The sequence below is a fragment of the Myotis yumanensis genome, unplaced genomic scaffold (genome assembly GCF_028538775.1).
Source record: "Myotis yumanensis isolate MYYU_CA2020_CCGP unplaced genomic scaffold, mMyoYum1.0.hap1 SCAF_17, whole genome shotgun sequence".
NCBI lineage: Eukaryota > Metazoa > Chordata > Mammalia > Chiroptera > Vespertilionidae > Myotis > Myotis yumanensis.
The window spans coordinates 3,482,337-3,498,302 of NW_027223768.1; the positions used below are offsets into that span (position 1 = coordinate 3,482,337).

At 42.0% G+C, this 15,966-nt stretch overlaps 1 protein-coding gene across 2 annotated transcripts; it reads left to right on the top strand.

Moving 5' to 3' along the window:
* Positions 1–1,458: 1,458 nt before the first annotated feature.
* RNPC3 (RNA binding region (RNP1, RRM) containing 3) lies at positions 1,459–15,680 on the top strand. 2 transcript variants are annotated; one of them, XM_070397568.1, is made up of 15 exons: positions 1,459–1,717; positions 3,052–3,099; positions 3,494–3,612; positions 4,309–4,392; positions 4,832–4,943; positions 5,918–5,986; positions 6,989–7,131; positions 7,557–7,682; positions 8,204–8,352; positions 9,645–9,806; positions 9,903–9,997; positions 10,107–10,165; positions 11,957–12,089; positions 12,775–12,846; positions 13,801–15,680. In XM_070397568.1, exons 1-14 carry the CDS (start codon positions 1,526–1,528, stop codon positions 12,829–12,831), a joined length of 1,548 nt encoding a protein of 515 aa, XP_070253669.1. In that variant the 5' UTR covers positions 1,459–1,525; the 3' UTR covers positions 12,832–12,846; positions 13,801–15,680. The 2 variants fall into 2 exon arrangements, with proteins under 2 accessions (XP_070253669.1, XP_070253668.1); XM_070397567.1 differs by having other exon boundaries at positions 15,607–15,680.
* Positions 15,681–15,966: the final 286 nt, after the last annotated feature.

Here is a 15,966-nt window from a genome sequence, read left to right on the forward strand (position 1 = left end):
ATCACCCATATAATCATCAATTAAAAGTAAAAATAACAAAGAGAACAACTGTAGGGCAGATTCATTAATTTAATACTTAGTAACAAGCCTCTGAGGAAGACGGTGTCTTCGTTTTACAGATCAGAGAACTTGGCAGAGCAGGTAAGGAACTCCCCCTAAGTCACACAGCAGAACAGGCATATAAACCGAGGCAGTTTCACTCCCAAAGCTGTGCTTTTAACTACCTCTGAATGCAAAACGGAAACCCTGATACATGCAAGCAAGATAAAGATAAGACTGGACGTCTGGCCTGTGTGGCTGAACGGTTGAGCATCGACCTGTGGACCAGGAGGTCATGATTAGATTCCCAGTCAGGGCACAAGCCAGGGATTTGGGCTCCATTCTCACTAGGGGGCGCGCAGGAGGCAGCTGATCAATGATTCTCATCATTGATGTTTCCAGCTCGCTCTCTCCCTTCCTCTCTGAAATCAGTAACAGTGTTTTTTAAAATCGCACTAGGTACAGTGAGGGAGAGCAGACTGCAGGGTGTGGGTGTGTGCAGTGGGAGTAAGGAGACCCATTGGAGGGCGAAGGCAACAATCCACGTGACGGATAATGATGAAGTGCACGAGTCACATCAAACTTACAAATAACCGGAATACACAGGAAACCGGGTCGTACCAGGGGAAGAGGTATACGGGAACTTAAAGGCAAGGACACCAAGAGCCCCCTTTGGATGAAGATCAAGACCATTAAGGGGGTGCATCTGCCGCATGTCTAAGTGAACAGAAACAAGAACACCCGAGTGTCTTCAAGCAAGAGTAGAGAGCTCTGCTTCACTGCTGCACAAGGTGAACGCAGGAGTGAAGCGTGAATTAGTCAAGAAATGAGCCGGGCCTGAGCGCCCAGCGGGCTGCTGTGTGCACAGTGACCCAGAAGACAAAACACGTGTGTTTCGACCCTTTGCTCCTTACACCGAGTTCTCCTGCCTGCGTGGACCTCGCTGAGTTGCAAAAAGAACTTGCTGTCTCCGAGGTATCCTATCCGGACAGTAAACCCACACCCACAAGCGCACCCTGCAGCCTCCTCTCCAGGCAGGAGCGGGAAGCCCGCCAGCGCGGCCAACTGCGCAAGCGCCACGCCCCTGCCGGTGCCCGGGCCCGCACATGCGCAACAGACTCCTCCTGGCGGGCTTCCCTCCTCCTTCCTCAGCTCGATTGAGGTATTGCCTCTCTGTTCCGTCTTTGACAACTTTTTAAATCTTCACACTCTCTCGGACACATTTTCGTCTTTAATACCTTCCGCAGCCGCCTGGAATCCTAACCACGTTCCTTTCCAATCACTGCAGAACCACGCCCTCCAGTCCCAGGAACCGCCCTCCGAAGTGTCACTCTCGCGAGCGTCTCGCGAGAAGGCGACCACCTCTCGCGGCATTTCCGTGCTACCAGAATCCTTCGCGCGAGGCGGAAAACTTATCCATTGATCCCAGCTTGCGCTTCACTGCGGTGGTCCGCTCCGCGTCCCGGCCGTTCCTTCTCCGGGGCCCATGGCGGCCCCCGAGCAGCCGCTGCCCGCGGCCAGAGGATGCCCGAGCTCCGCTTCGCTTTCCCCGCCGCGGGGCGACCGAACCCTCCTCGTGAGGCACCTGCCGGCCGAGCTGACCGCGGAGGAGAAAGAGGACTTGCTTAAGTATTTCGGGGCGCAGTCCGTGCGCGTCCTGTCCGATAAGGGGCGACTGGTAAGGCGCTCGCGAGGGGCGAGTTGCTCGCGGCGCGGGGTTCCCCTCTCTCCCATCCCGATCTCCCGCGGGTCCCGCGGCGCTTTGATGGGCGGAAGCTTGGATCGCTGACAGCGCCGCGGGACAGGGAGGTGGGGAAGGCGAGGATGAAGGAAGGGACGCGGCTTAGTTAGGTACCCATCCCGGGGTCCCCAAACGCCTCGGAAGATGGGGTGTTCCTCCCAGGCTCCGTGCTCTCGGAAACAGGGAAGAAGGACTTAAAAAAAAATGTTGGTTCATTTACAAGCCACTCATAAGACAGTCCATGAACAGAGAGGAGAAACTGCTATAGTAGATTGGAGAGAACTAGTTACAGAATTCCTATTTCGTTTCTTTTATACCTGACGACGTTTTAGCTGGACTTGTCTGCATGAGAAGAGGAAGGCGCTAAGTTTCCGCAAGGTGGTCTTTGGGGCAAGTCACCCGTGGAGCTGCAGGGCCCCTAGGATTCTGATACGCAGCCAGGGTTGAGGATTAGTGAAAAAAGACCAGTTTGGTCCAAGTGTCAGGTACAGTAAGTCCTCCATATCATCGATAGGTTCTGCAACTTTAAGCAAAAGGACATACAAGGAACCTGGTTTTACCACAGGCTGATTGATGGAAACAGGAGGTAATCAAGTTCCCGAGGCAGCTCATCAACTTAGAAGGAGCGGACTTTGAACAAAATGACATTCATTGTTCCAGGACCTGCTGTGGACCAGCAGATACGAATATTCTATGTGGTTCAGTTTAAGTGCATTTAATCAAGTCATCTTGGAACAGATTAGACAAAAGTAACAATTTACTCGAGCAACTTTAAATGCTTTAGGCAAGAACTCTTTCTTAGCATAATAGTTTATTTTCTTTCGACTTAATGTAATTTATATTTAAACATAGCGTTCTTCCTTTGAACCCTTATTGCAAAGATAAAGCCCACAGGAAATATGCACTCAAGGAATTTTCTTTCTTATGAACATTTTTAAACTCTGCATTTGGGTGTATAAAGTTTAAGATCTTTATATGTATTATAAAATAGCAGATATTTTATATTTTTGGATAGTTTAAGGATAGTCGTTTGGGTATAGTAGAAGTTTTTAAACTTTTGATCTGTTGAATTGTTTGACGGATGTGTGTGTGTGTGTGTGTGTGGGTGTGTGTGTGAAATTAGCAGTAATCAGTTAAAGTGATCTTGATTTTTCATTCTTTTCCAAGATTTTATTAATGTCAAATCACTACTAACTGGTAAAATATCAGACTTCCTTATGAAGACCTGAAATTATATTCGAAATAATTTTTGTGCCTTAATTCTTTTTCAGAAACATACAGCGTTTGCTACTTTCCCTAATGAAAAAGCAGCTGTAAAGGTGGGACTTTTTCTTTACTATCAAAGTTAACAATTATCCAGTCTTGGTTCAAAAATAACACATAAACTATAGTTTTAAAAAGCAAAAGGGTTTGCATTTCAAGATTTGGCTCCACAGGCTACCTTTGACTATCATTTGGCAGATCTCACCCAGAGGTTAGGTATTGGGATCTAAGAACAGTAGATTAACTATGTGCTGGATTTAATCAGATTTTAATTTTGCTAAGTGATAGGAAGCCAGTCAGAAAGGCTGGGCAGCGTGAAATCAGAAATGGGTAAGAAATAGCCAAAGAAGTGGTAACAGCATTAACCAAGGACATGTGTGAATGCAGATGGTCTCTAACAATCACTGTTGGTGCAGTATCCAATTTCTTATTCTTCTCTTCCAACGGAAGGCACTGACAAGACTCCACCAGCTGAAACTTCTAGGTCACACTTTAGTTGTTGAATTTGCAAAAGAGCAAGATGAAGTTCATTCCCCATGTCCCCCTTCAGGCACAGACAAAAAGAAAAGGTGCGTAGACAGTTGGGTTTTCCTCACATTGATACGTTTCTCTAATTGAATGTAATACAGTAAAGCAACGTATTTTTGTTTCTAGTCATGCATTAGGAGTTGATTTAATATTAGGAATTAACGTGAAGTGGGAAGAGAGTACCGTTAACAACATTCACCTTTAAGTGGAGGGAAGGTAATTAGCATAAAGTCTGTTGTATTACAGACTGTGGGTGTCATGCATAGGTATGGCTTTTGCAATCGAAGACTAGTATTTGCTTTCTAGTTATAGCTCTTGGTAAGTTATATAACCTTTACAAATAAGCTTTACACCAGTGGTTCTCAAAGACTAGTAGTCCCTGGACCAGCTGCTTCCTATAGGATCTTGACTGGCATACAGGTTTTGGGGCCTTAACCGGTCTGCTAAGTTAGAAATTGGGGGAGGAGAGCAATGCAATTATAGAAATTGGAGCATCACTGTTGTACACCATGTAAATGTCAGGGGTTTTCAGTCTTCAGTGAGATTTACCACAACGTCTTCCTAGGGTTTCAGTGAAGATTAAATGAAATGTGGCATGTCATGGACAGTATCTGAACATTTTATTTATTATGGAACAGTTTTCATAATGCCATGTATGAAAAGATAATTTTCTTTCTGTATGTACTTTTTCACTCTATTTCTAAAGTTAAGATCAACTTTGATTCTGTGTGTCCTAGGTCTGATGAGCCTGTGGAAGATGATAAAGAAAAGAAAGAACTTGGTTGTTTGACTATAGAAAATGGAATTGCACCAAACCATGGGTTAGTGCTTTTTCTTTTTATTTTGTTGTTCTCTCTCTGTGTGTGTGTGTATTGTAAATCAGATAATTTATTCAAAAGGGATATTTGGTCATGTCTATTTTTAGTCTGTCAATTAAACATTTTGAGCTATAAAAACTGGTCACTGAATTTGGTTCCATTAGAATGTTCAGAGCTACGAGATAAGTTCTGATAAGAAAAGTCTCATTTTCCTGTAATGCAGCCAGAAGGCAGCTTTCTTCCTAAATGGGCTTGTTTGGGTCTATTAGGCCCCAGCAACCCTAGACTCCTGAATTATTGGATCGGTTCTTTTTGTTACCAGATTATCTAAAACCAGTTATTGATATGAAACTCAGTGGAACACAATGAGCATTTTACGAGACCAGTGCTCTAACCCCTGAGCTATGAAGCCCACAATGAGCATTTTAAATATTTTTTCTAGGCTGACGTTTCCTCTGGATTCCTGCCTCAAGTACATGTACCCCCCGCCGTCCAGCACAATCCTCGCCAACATAGTAAACGCCCTGGCAAGTGTGCCCAAGTTCTATGTCCAGGTGCGTAGAGTAAAACCAGCTTTCCCCACAGGAAATGCATGAGGAACCTGGCGTTTTATTTTCCATGCCAGCTCTCAGAGTTTTCCACATAGTACTAATTAGACTCATTCCGCCAGGCAGTGACATTACAGTAGCTGACAGATGTCATAATCAGTGCAGTCTGCTGTAACCATGCCACAGAGTAGGCGGCTTAAACACAGAAAATGATTTCTCACGTCTGGAAGTTCGAGATCAGGGTGCCAGCGAGGTGGGGTTCTGGGGAGGGCCCTCTTCAGGTGGCAGATGGCCTGGCATATGACCTAATTACTTCCCAAAGCCCCATCCCTTCCCCCACCTCCTAATACCTGCACATTGGGGGTCAGGATTCAGCATGTGAGTTGGGGGGTGGGGTGCGTCACAGACATTCTGTCCATTTCAAATGGTAATGAAATATTACTGCCTCCAAGTACAGGCTTTTATAAACTACGGCATAAGCAGCCCATTATGTTTAGTATTAATACCAATAAACAGAAGGTAATTTGGGAAATGCAATTTCTGGTAATTCTTGGCTACGTTAGCATACACCTTTAAATAGAGATTCTTTCTTAACGGAAAGGACATAGTTGATCCCGTGGCAAAGGTTTGAAAGTATTGATAGTAATAGGATACTTTCTGAAGTACAGAATGTAGATAATGTTGATTTTGTCATTTTACTTCTCTGTTTCCTAATTTTACAATAATCAAGGGAGAAATAGCATGTCAGAAGGTTTTGTATTGTAATAATGAGAATAACGTTTGCAGAACAGACAAAAATTTAGGAAGGCAAACCTGAGATACACCAGGGCTTGTTCCAGCCTGTCCTGGGGTCATGAAGGTGAGAGGTCTGCCGGCCTCTGCACCACATTCATCAGTAGTGTCATCGCAGAGTTTTTAAGTACATAAAACGTGAGCTGATCACCATTTCACTAAGCGGTTCTAAATCTTTACCATTTAAGGTGCTTCATCTTATGAATAAAATGAATTTGCCCACACCTTTTGGACCAATCACTGCACGACCTCCCATGGTAAGAAAGCTCTTAGAATTTTCAAGATTCAAAAATGCTCCTGCAGGGGTGGGATTATTGAGACTAAATGCTACAGATGCCCTTGGCCTCTCCTGTGCCCTGAAACTAAGGAGCAGGTACAGAGTCCCTGTGATGGAAATAAGGGTCATGTGGAGAATGCAAAGCTGTTAGCCCTTCGATCCAGAGCAGCCTGCCCCGTAGGATAATTACCTGGAGCCTGGAGCCGACTTCCTTATCTCACCCCCTGTGGCATATAGAGCTTTCTTTGCAGAAGAAAGGTTGCTAATACTTTCATTAGAGTTTGCTATGCACATTTATCAGGAATTCAGGTAAAAGGCTTTGTGTGCTCTGGAATAATTCTGGTTGTTATTTTGCCACAGTCCTTTTTCAGATAACCTCAATGAGAAATTATTTTCAGTGCTGACATTTAAGTAGAAAATTTTCCCGCCACCGCAGTGCCTGGCTCAGTGCAAGGATATTAAGATTATGCCAACTGCAGTTAACAAGTAAACTCAAGTCTTAGTCACTTGACGCAATATAAGCTACTTCTTGCTCATGTCAAGTTCATTCCAAAAATAGTGCAGCATGATGCTCTGCCCTACTGAGTCATTCAACAGACCTCCGTCCCCGCTGCGCGTGTTCTCAGGTTGGTGAGGGCTTTGCCGTGCAGCCTGCCAAGCAAGAAGGAAGAGAATTTCATGTGTGGAGGGTTTTCATGCCAATCCTTCATTGGCCAAAACATTTTCCTGGTGAACTCTAACTGCCAGGGGAGTTTGGAAATACTTGGTTACTTTAGCATACACCTTTAGGCAGAGATTCTTAAAGGTGTATGCCAGGTGCCCAGGAAAAAGCACATGTTTGCTCAGCTCGCCATCTGCCATGCAGGGGTCCCTCCGTGTGTGTGGAGTGTGTTGGAATATGAGCTACAGAGAGACGAGAGTCGTGCATCGAATGGAGTGGTTTATGTGTTCTGGAAACATCACTGGTTTTGTTGTTGTTTAGTATGAAGACTATGTGCCGTTACACGCCCCTCTCCCACCTGTGTCTCCTCGGCCCCCGGAGGAACCGCCGTTGCCGGACGAGGACGAGGACTTATCTAGTAAAGAGTCCGAGTATGAAAGCAGCGATGAGGAAGACCGACAGAGGTCCGTAACGTCATATCATGCTGGTTTAGAGTCAAAGAGACACATTCCATGAGAGGAGATTCTCTTGCTCTTCTGAATTTTACTGTAATTCGTGGTAACTTGGGGACATTAGAATGTGTTTATCCCCAGCACCAACCCCTCGAGCATATAGTAGTTATACACTATTTCAGTGTCACCCAAGGACATGTTCATTGATTTAAAAAAATTTTTTTTTTTTAGAGAGAAGAAGGGGCGGGAGGATGGATGGACGGAGGGAGGGAGGGGGGAGGGGGGGAAAGAGAGAGAGAGAGAGAGAGAGAGAAACATTGATGTGAGAGAGAAACATCGATCAGTTAGTTGCCTCCTGTACTCGCCCCAACCAGGAATTGAACTGGCAACCTTTTGGTGTACGGAAATAATTTTTGCCTTTCCCTTCTCCAAGGCAGAATGGCCAAACTAATGGAATTGGCAAATCTTCAGCCGAAAAGACCAAAAGCAACAAGACAGCGCCATGTGAGAAAAAGGCGGAAAATAAAGGACATGCTGACCACACCTGCGCCCGTCTCTCACAGGTAGTTCTGTTTTGGATTATGGAACAAGGGTTCTGTAGGTGCTAGTCTGCTTGCGGAACTCACATTTTTAAAATATAGTTGTGGCAGAGATGTCTGTTTGTCATGGAGTTCTATGTATTTCAATATCTTAATCAGATTAAATTACTCTTAATTGCAATTTTAATTTCATGGAACTTTTCTACTATGTCAACTTCCCTTGAGCTCATAACTTCATAAATTGAGAAAGGCGTTTGTTAAAATGATCTTTTTCCCCATTTTTAATTAATAGTCCTCATGTACTGTCCCTGTCACTGGCTGTGGGACTCTGCGATCTGTCTAAACTAGGACCTTAATAGGACTTACAGCAGAACATGTGTCAGGGTTTACCGAAGTTAGTTAATGGAAGTTTTACTTTGTGAAATGCCTGTAGTGGTGCGTGCTTTATCAGTGTTAGCTTTTTAAAAGTACAGTAAACACAAAATAGTGTTTTCCCGGGGACATTCTTTGTGGTTGCAACGTAACGCTGTGATTGTGAACTGCAGTGTACACCCGGTGCTGTCCCCGTCGGATGTATTCGATCAGCCACAGCCGGTCGGGAATAAAAAGATTGAGTTCCATATATCCACTGACATGCCGGCTGCATTTAAGAAAGAATTAGAAAAGGAAGATGATTTTGAAGAACAAAATCCTGGTAAGCACGTTCTAGTTCTTTTTTTTTTCTATTCCATATAAAGAAATGCTCTTTATTTTTTTATTGCATTTACTGGGGAGCCATTGGTTAATACAATTATACAGGTTTCAGGGGCACAGTTCTATAATATATCATCTGTTTATGGTTCACCATCCCAGGTCAGGTCTCTTTCCATACACGTGTCCCTCCTTTACTCTCTCCTACCTCCCCCAATCTCTGTTTCCCTCTGGTAATCACCATACTGTTGTCTGTCTATGAGTTCATTTCTTTTTGTATTTTTTAAAATTCTTTCACCTTTTTAAAGGAATTTGAAGTAAATGTTCTTTATTTTATTTGTTTTCTTTATTGATTAAGGTATTCCATATGTGTCCTTATCCCCCCCCATTACCCCTCACCCCCCCCCCCCCCCCCCCACACACACACACTCATGCCCTCACCCCCCTGGTGTCTGTTCATTAGTTAGGCTTATATGCATGCATACAAGTCCTTTGGTTGATCTCTCTCCCTAACCCCCACTCTCCCCTACCTTCTCTCTGAGGTTTGACGGTCTGATCAATGCTTCTCTGTCTCTGGATCTGTTTTTGTTCATCAGTTTATGTTGTTCATTATATTCCACAAATGAGTGAGATCATGTGATATTTATCTTTCTCTGACTGGCTTATTCGCTTAGCATAGTTCTTTAAATGCGATGTAAACATGTTTCTCAGTCAGCGTTTGAGTTAGAATTATATTCTATATGCAACGTTTCTGTCTTAGTAATTGTGAACTATATGTAAACTATGCCATCAGGGCTTCCTCGGTACCATGGGATACTGTCCAGTGGCACCTTTTTTATATAATCAGCACTGGTGCTGCCGATGGGAATGTCACATTGCCTGTTGCGAGTAATGGACTGCAGGGTGCACTGGAGCCTGGCTTGTACTGATGTCTGCACTGGAAATGCGCTAGAAGGGTTCTTACGCTGGCTCGTGAAGTGTGATGTGCGGTGGTTCTGTTGGTATATCGCAGTGTTGGTTAGGAAACAGCAGTGTGACCGACCATCTTGTGCGTAGATGCCTGCAGGCGCCAGTTCTCTTAGTACAGGTTTCTGTGCCTTATGAAGACCCATACTCCTGCAAACCCTGAAATACTTAACTATTTGAACCTTGACAAGCAGACTTTGCCTGCCTGTTCTAAAGTCCGAAAAAACACCAGAGGGCTTGGTGTCAAAGACGTCCTGACAATTCAGAGTGGAAGACAGACGGCCTTGAAAGGAGGGATTCTTAATGGCTCCTGTTGACCTTGACCCTTAGATTTACCTGCTGCCCAAGGTGATGCGTCCACTGTAGGATTTGGAAAGATCTTCCCCAAACCTAACCCGAGCGTCGCCGAGGAGAGTAAGGAAGACTCTGACGAGACGCCGTCCGAGTGCATCTCCAGGCGGGAGCTGGAGAAGGGCCGGGTCTCTCGAGAAGGTAATTCCAGGACGTGGACCAGCCTTGCTCCCTCTGAGGCTTTAACATTGATGTAAAATATCTTAACTTTACTTCCTTGTTTTGTTTTTAAATAAGAAATGGAAACGCTTTCGGTTTTCAGAAGTTATGAACCCGGTGAACCAAACTGTAGGATTTATGTAAAGAATTTAGCTAAACATGTTCAAGAAAAGGTAAGTCAAATTTTGTAAATAAAGTTTATTATTTTACTATTTATTTTTTTGGCTGGACTTCCTTACTTGTTTTGTTTTTGTTTTTGTTTTTTTCTTATTGAAATTCTAGGACCTTAAATTTATTTTTGGAAGATATGTTGACTTTTCATCAGAAACACAACGGATAATGTAAGTGGCCGTCATATTCTCAGTTTTCTGTTCACCTGGTAGGAAGTAACCCTGGTTAACCCAGCGCTTGTCCTTTAGTGAGACGCGGAGTCGGCAGGCTTCTTTGCAGATGGGCAGGTTGTAAACATCCAGTGGTTTCACCTCAGTGCAGGCCACGTGGTCCCGGTTGCAGCAGCTCAGGGCTGCGTTCGGAGCATGAAAGCGGCCACAAACAATACATAAAACTATTGGTGGCCGAGTTCTAGTAAAATGTACTTAGAGAAACAGCCTCATCAGAAATGCGGGTCCCAAAGCAGAGGTTCACCTGCAATAGGAACCACCTGGAGGGAGTGTGGGTTTCCAGACGGAGGCGGGGCCTGTGGGTTTGCGTTCCTAGGAGATCAGGGATGGGCCGAGCTGCTGGTGCCCAGTCCCCCTGGAAAACCACCGTCGGTGCCTCACCCGGTGGCCCACAGCTGTCAGGCCGTTTCTCACTCTCCCCCTGGCAGTCACTTCTCTGAACTGGACTGAGTCAAGCAGGGCTCCTATGAGAGCGTCTCGGAGGGATATGCTTTGTAAATGACATAAAAGCTAATGTTTGCAGTTAGAATTTTATTCTTTGAAATTCCATAATAGTTGGCTCCTAAGTACGTAAGACTGTTGTGTTGGCCATGTAAACTAGAAGCAGAAGAGGTGAGGAGAGAGACTTCTCAACTAGTTAATTTTGTTATAAACTTCTTGAGCAACCAGCACTTTTCAAGTCTGGTCTGGCCTTGTGTACCTTTTTTAGATAGGTATGCACAGGTCTTAACATTCTCCATTATATGCATTAGTCCCCGATGCCTTTTCTTATTAGAATATCAGAAGGTTTTCTTGCCGGTCCTTTTTCTTGTTGCTGCCTTTAAATCATGATGGTAAGAAACATAAATAAGTAAATACTTTATGTACGTCGATATGTACAAATGTGTGTATACATTCTTTCCTTCTATTTCCAGGATTGCCTGCAATTAGAGTTTCATGGGGAAAATAATTCTATATGGAGAAAGTTGTATCTGACAAAATGACAGATTAATAATTGTTCCCCATGGGACTTAGTCATGTGAATTTTAAAATCTCACTGCATTTTTTATGCTTTATATGATTTTCCTAGTCCTATAGACTCTCTAAATGGCAAGCAGTACTTTAGTTACAAGTTATAATCTGCTTTTTCTAAGGAGTCTCCAATATAGCTTTGTGTCCAAAATGTTAAAAAAAAAAATACACTATTGAAGAGTGGAACTCTACACTAGGAATAACACATCTGCTTCGTATTCCAAGCTCTGGCTTGAGCTCAGTATAACAACGGTGAAGAAACCACCGTCTCCGTGGGCATCCCTGTGAAGGGGTGGTTTTGACTCGGTGATTAGTAACAACTCTTCCTGCTCTGAAATCCTGTTCTTTTTCTGGGGTCATGATCAGCCCTTCTGTTCTTGGCTGTATAGTTGTTTTTTGTCTCTTGAGTAATAGTATTGAATTGGTTGCATGGAATTTTTAAAAAATAGAGATACGACGTAACAACTTAAGAAATGTGCTTCATAATTGCTAGTAAGATAATTTTAAAATCACATAAATACATTTAAGATAGCTAAAAAATATATGTAAGTGCATCCTCAAACTTCTATTGTCGACTCATAGAATCAATTTTAGAACTGACTACAAAATACAGTGTTAGGAAGCCTGAGGAATCGATGTGCTAATGAGGTTGTATAGTTGTTTTCGCACTGAAATAGCAAATTCCATTCGTTTGGTCACCATGGTTCTTCTGACCTCCAGGTTTGACATCCGCCTGATGAAGGAGGGCCGCATGAAAGGACAGGCCTTCATTGGGCTCCCGAATGAGAAAGCAGCAGCAAAGGCCTTGAAGGAAGCTAACGGATATGTTCTTTTTGGAAAACCTATGGTGGTTGTATCCTTTTAACCTGACTGTTCCAAACACTAGTTTTTAGAAGAGTATAGTTGAAACTAATTTTTATCAACCTTTAGAAGACTTAACAACTGACATTCTAACAACTGGAGGTACTCAATCACAGACGTACTTAGCTGAGAGAGATGAGTGTTGTTTAGATGGTTATTGGAGATGAAGGAACCTCAGCAGCAGCAGGAGGTTATTCAAATGTAGCCAAGGCTAAATCCATCTCTTACACAGCCCAACAGTGTGTGCACGCTGAGCCTGAGCCTGCAGTCCCCCGAAATTCCTTTAGGGTCATTAAAGAGATACAGTTCATTGTAGTTTTATCTTATATCTTATCGTACTGTAATTCATATTTGCATTTAAGAATTTTAATAAACAGAATATACCATTGATTAATCACCCTGCTTTTAGTAGTGAATATAGTTTGCAAGTTATTAATCAGCGGGATAGATGAAGGTCTAGGTGTGGAAGATACTGACTGGAGACAAAAGGTACATTTTTTACTTCTCCCCCAAATCGTGGACAGCAGGTAGATAAAACGTATTTAACAGATGCCTGAGAGTATAAAAATAAATATAAAAGATAAATTCAAAAACTCTGCTCTACCCTGAATTAGAAAGTTCTTGATAATTAGAAAAGATTGCTTCCAATTAAGGAAACCTTAATTTTTAAATATTAGCAATTCGCTCGATCTGCTAGACCAAAACAAGATTCTAAAGAAGGAAAAAGAAAGTGATACAAATCGGTCAAGGTAAGTGTGGGTATGAACAGGTGGAAGGAGAAGACTTTTTGAGATTCTGCCACAAACTCCTATGGATGAGGGTCCTGTGGTTTCCCCGCCCGTCACCCCTGCCTGCCACTCGGAGCTGGCAGAGCAGCACCTCCAGTGAAAGCCCTGAGTTCCATGCATCCGTCTGTCCATCTCTGTCTCTAACTGTGCTGTTAATTCTCATTCAACTTCAAAGTTATAACTGCAGAATAAAGCCTATTTGTATATAAAAGTCATACTTGGAAAATGGGTCTTATAAAGGGGAGTGTGTCAGATTGCCAGAGTTTCTGTCCAGGAGGCCTGGGGTGGGGACCTTGGAAACCAGGAAGCCAGCTCTCCTCCCCCTCCTGCCCCCCAGTTTTTCTGTGACGGGGTGTGTGGGCCAAGCCAGGACAAATCAGTCATCCTTGGTGGGCCTGAGCATTTGCATTATAATTACTAATTGAACACTTAAGAGAAATATATACATGTCTTGTGGAATGAAATCTTTGTTTTTCAAATATGTAATTCTAATGCACACTCCAGTAATTTTATTATTAAAAATGGTAGAATTACATTTCCAACTTTAAAGTTGTGTTACATTGATGAAAGAAAAAAGAATGGAAATATATCCTTTTTTATTTTATTTAAAATATTTCTGCCTTTGTACACTGGAAAAAGATGAAGTAAATGAGTCAAAATTACTGTTGTTAAGTTGAAAAAATTATTTAACTTAGAGAAAATTTTGCTTCATGTTTATTCCTTTTATGGGATACCTTAAATATTTGAATTTTGTCTTAAAACATCTATAGTGGTGTAGTCAGAAGTCCTACAAATGCCTTAGTGGAACAGTTAACAAGAAACAATATATAGTGTGTGTTTTTAAAAAATCATTTATATGTAAACTTCATGTGGAAATGAGAAGAAATTAAACTGCATCCCGCTGTTCTTCTTTAGAAGCATTCCTGCGTAAATACCGCTGTAATACTGTCATGCAAAGCGTATCCTTTCTCGTATCCTTTTGGGGGCAGTACTTTTGTTTTTTGTTTTTCTTAGAAATGTTTTGTCCCTCCCACCCATTGGTCCAGAATAAGCAATACTTTTTGCAACTTAAAAGAAATATTTCTAAATGTCAGTGTTGATTGAACAAATCTTATATGGGTTTGTTTAGATGTGCTTCTAAATTTTCTAGACTTTCCTTTAGGTTACGTAATTTTTTCAGGGAAAGTTAGTGAATCAGGTCAATTTATTTACTTGTAGAATGTATGCATTTACTTTAATACAGAATTTAGCCCTTTTTCTTCATTTATGTAATTTCTAGGCCAAATTCAGTAACGTGTTCTGTTTTATGACATACTAGAGGCCTGGTGCACGGATTCGTGCACCGGTGGGGGGGGTCCCTCAGCCTGGCCTGCGGGGATCAGGCCAAAACTGGCTCTCCAACATCCCCCAAGGGGTCCCAGATTTCGAGAGGGCGGTTCTCGGATGACTCTCCCCAGAACCGGGCTCCCTCCTCTCTGGTTCCCGGTCCATCACCGGAGAACCACTGCTGCTAAGTGACTGCAGCTTAGCAGCTCCTGCATTGAGCGTATGCCCCCTGGTGGTCAATGCGCATCATAGTTACTGGCCAGTCGGCCGGTCGCTTCGGCCTTTATATATATAGATTTAGTTAGGTATTCTGTATCATGTGTTGTAAAATTTGGGGAAAGGTTTTTTCTTTTATTATTTTAAGAATTCAAATATTAAAAAAAAATATTAGCTAGTTAAAAATAGCATAACTAGATTCCTATGTAAATTCTAAACAAGAGTAGCAGATCTCACCTTTGAAGTGTTACTGAAATTTCCTTTGGGACAGACAGCGAGTAGGAATTTCTTCTTCCTCTTAAAGAAGAAGAGAAGTGTATCAGGTGGAGGACAGAATGTTGACTCAGGGTAGCACATTAAATGGAGAGAAACAGTCTGGTGGATATGTCAGAACAGTGGTTTCCAGACTAGTTCATGACCAGGATTACTCAGAACTGGGTCTCAGACTTGATTGCACATTGAAATAACCTGGGAGACTTTCAATGTATTGATTTTAAAAAAAGACACACTAAAAAAATCTACTGATGCCTTGGTTCCTCCCCCAGAGTTTTGACTTATCGATCAGATGTGCAACATAGATTATGGGATTTTTTAGACCTTCCAATGTTTTGACTCTAACATGTAACGAAGGTTGAGAACCCACCTTGGAAGGATTTTTAGACTGAGATTCCTGAACTGGGTCCCAGAACTAATAAGTCAAATCTTTGGGAATCGACGAAGAATCTAATTTGAAAAGATTCCTTCCCTTAGTATAGTTATAAGGACTGACCAGTTTGGATACGACTTTGTCAGATTAAAATGGTTAGGTACCTAATGTCACCTACCCATCTACCTTCCAGGTAGGAAAATAAAGGTTGGTTGGTGCCTCTACATTTCCTTCTTGCAAATCCTGCTATTCTTAGTCCTATGGAAACAATTCAGAAATCTGTTGATAATCACTATTATCCTAAGAGTGCAAAAAATTATAGATATTGAAATTTCTTTTTTTTCCCTATAGGGAGTTAAATGCTATATTTTTTAATGTTATAAATCACTTTCTTTATAAGTTGTTTTTAGACAAATGTACTGACATGATTCGCTAATTTTCTAAATATAAATATTTTAGCTTTTACTTATTTTTAAACTAATGAACTGTTTTATACTCATTACTGCTTTCAATTAATTTTTATGGTATTTTAGGTTCCTTTTGAATTCCATGTCTTTCCCGTGTTTTGCACCTTTGAGAAGAAATTGACCACCTGGGCTATGGAACTGTGCGTAACAGCTTTTAAAGTGTATCTAAAAATTAAGTGTATATGCACTTAAATTAGTTTATTGGACATATATTATGTGTATTTTAATCAGCTTTCTATATAATAAATTATTTTTTCACTAAAATGGTATTCTTAATTTTAATGTCTTACATAGCTAGGAAAGTATGATTTTATTAAGGTGGTTTTACAATATTAAATTAAATTGTATTTTAATATTATAAATAATGCCCCTTTTTAATTCCTACCTGTATACCAGTGCTCTTACTTGCAAAATTTTCTTTAATAG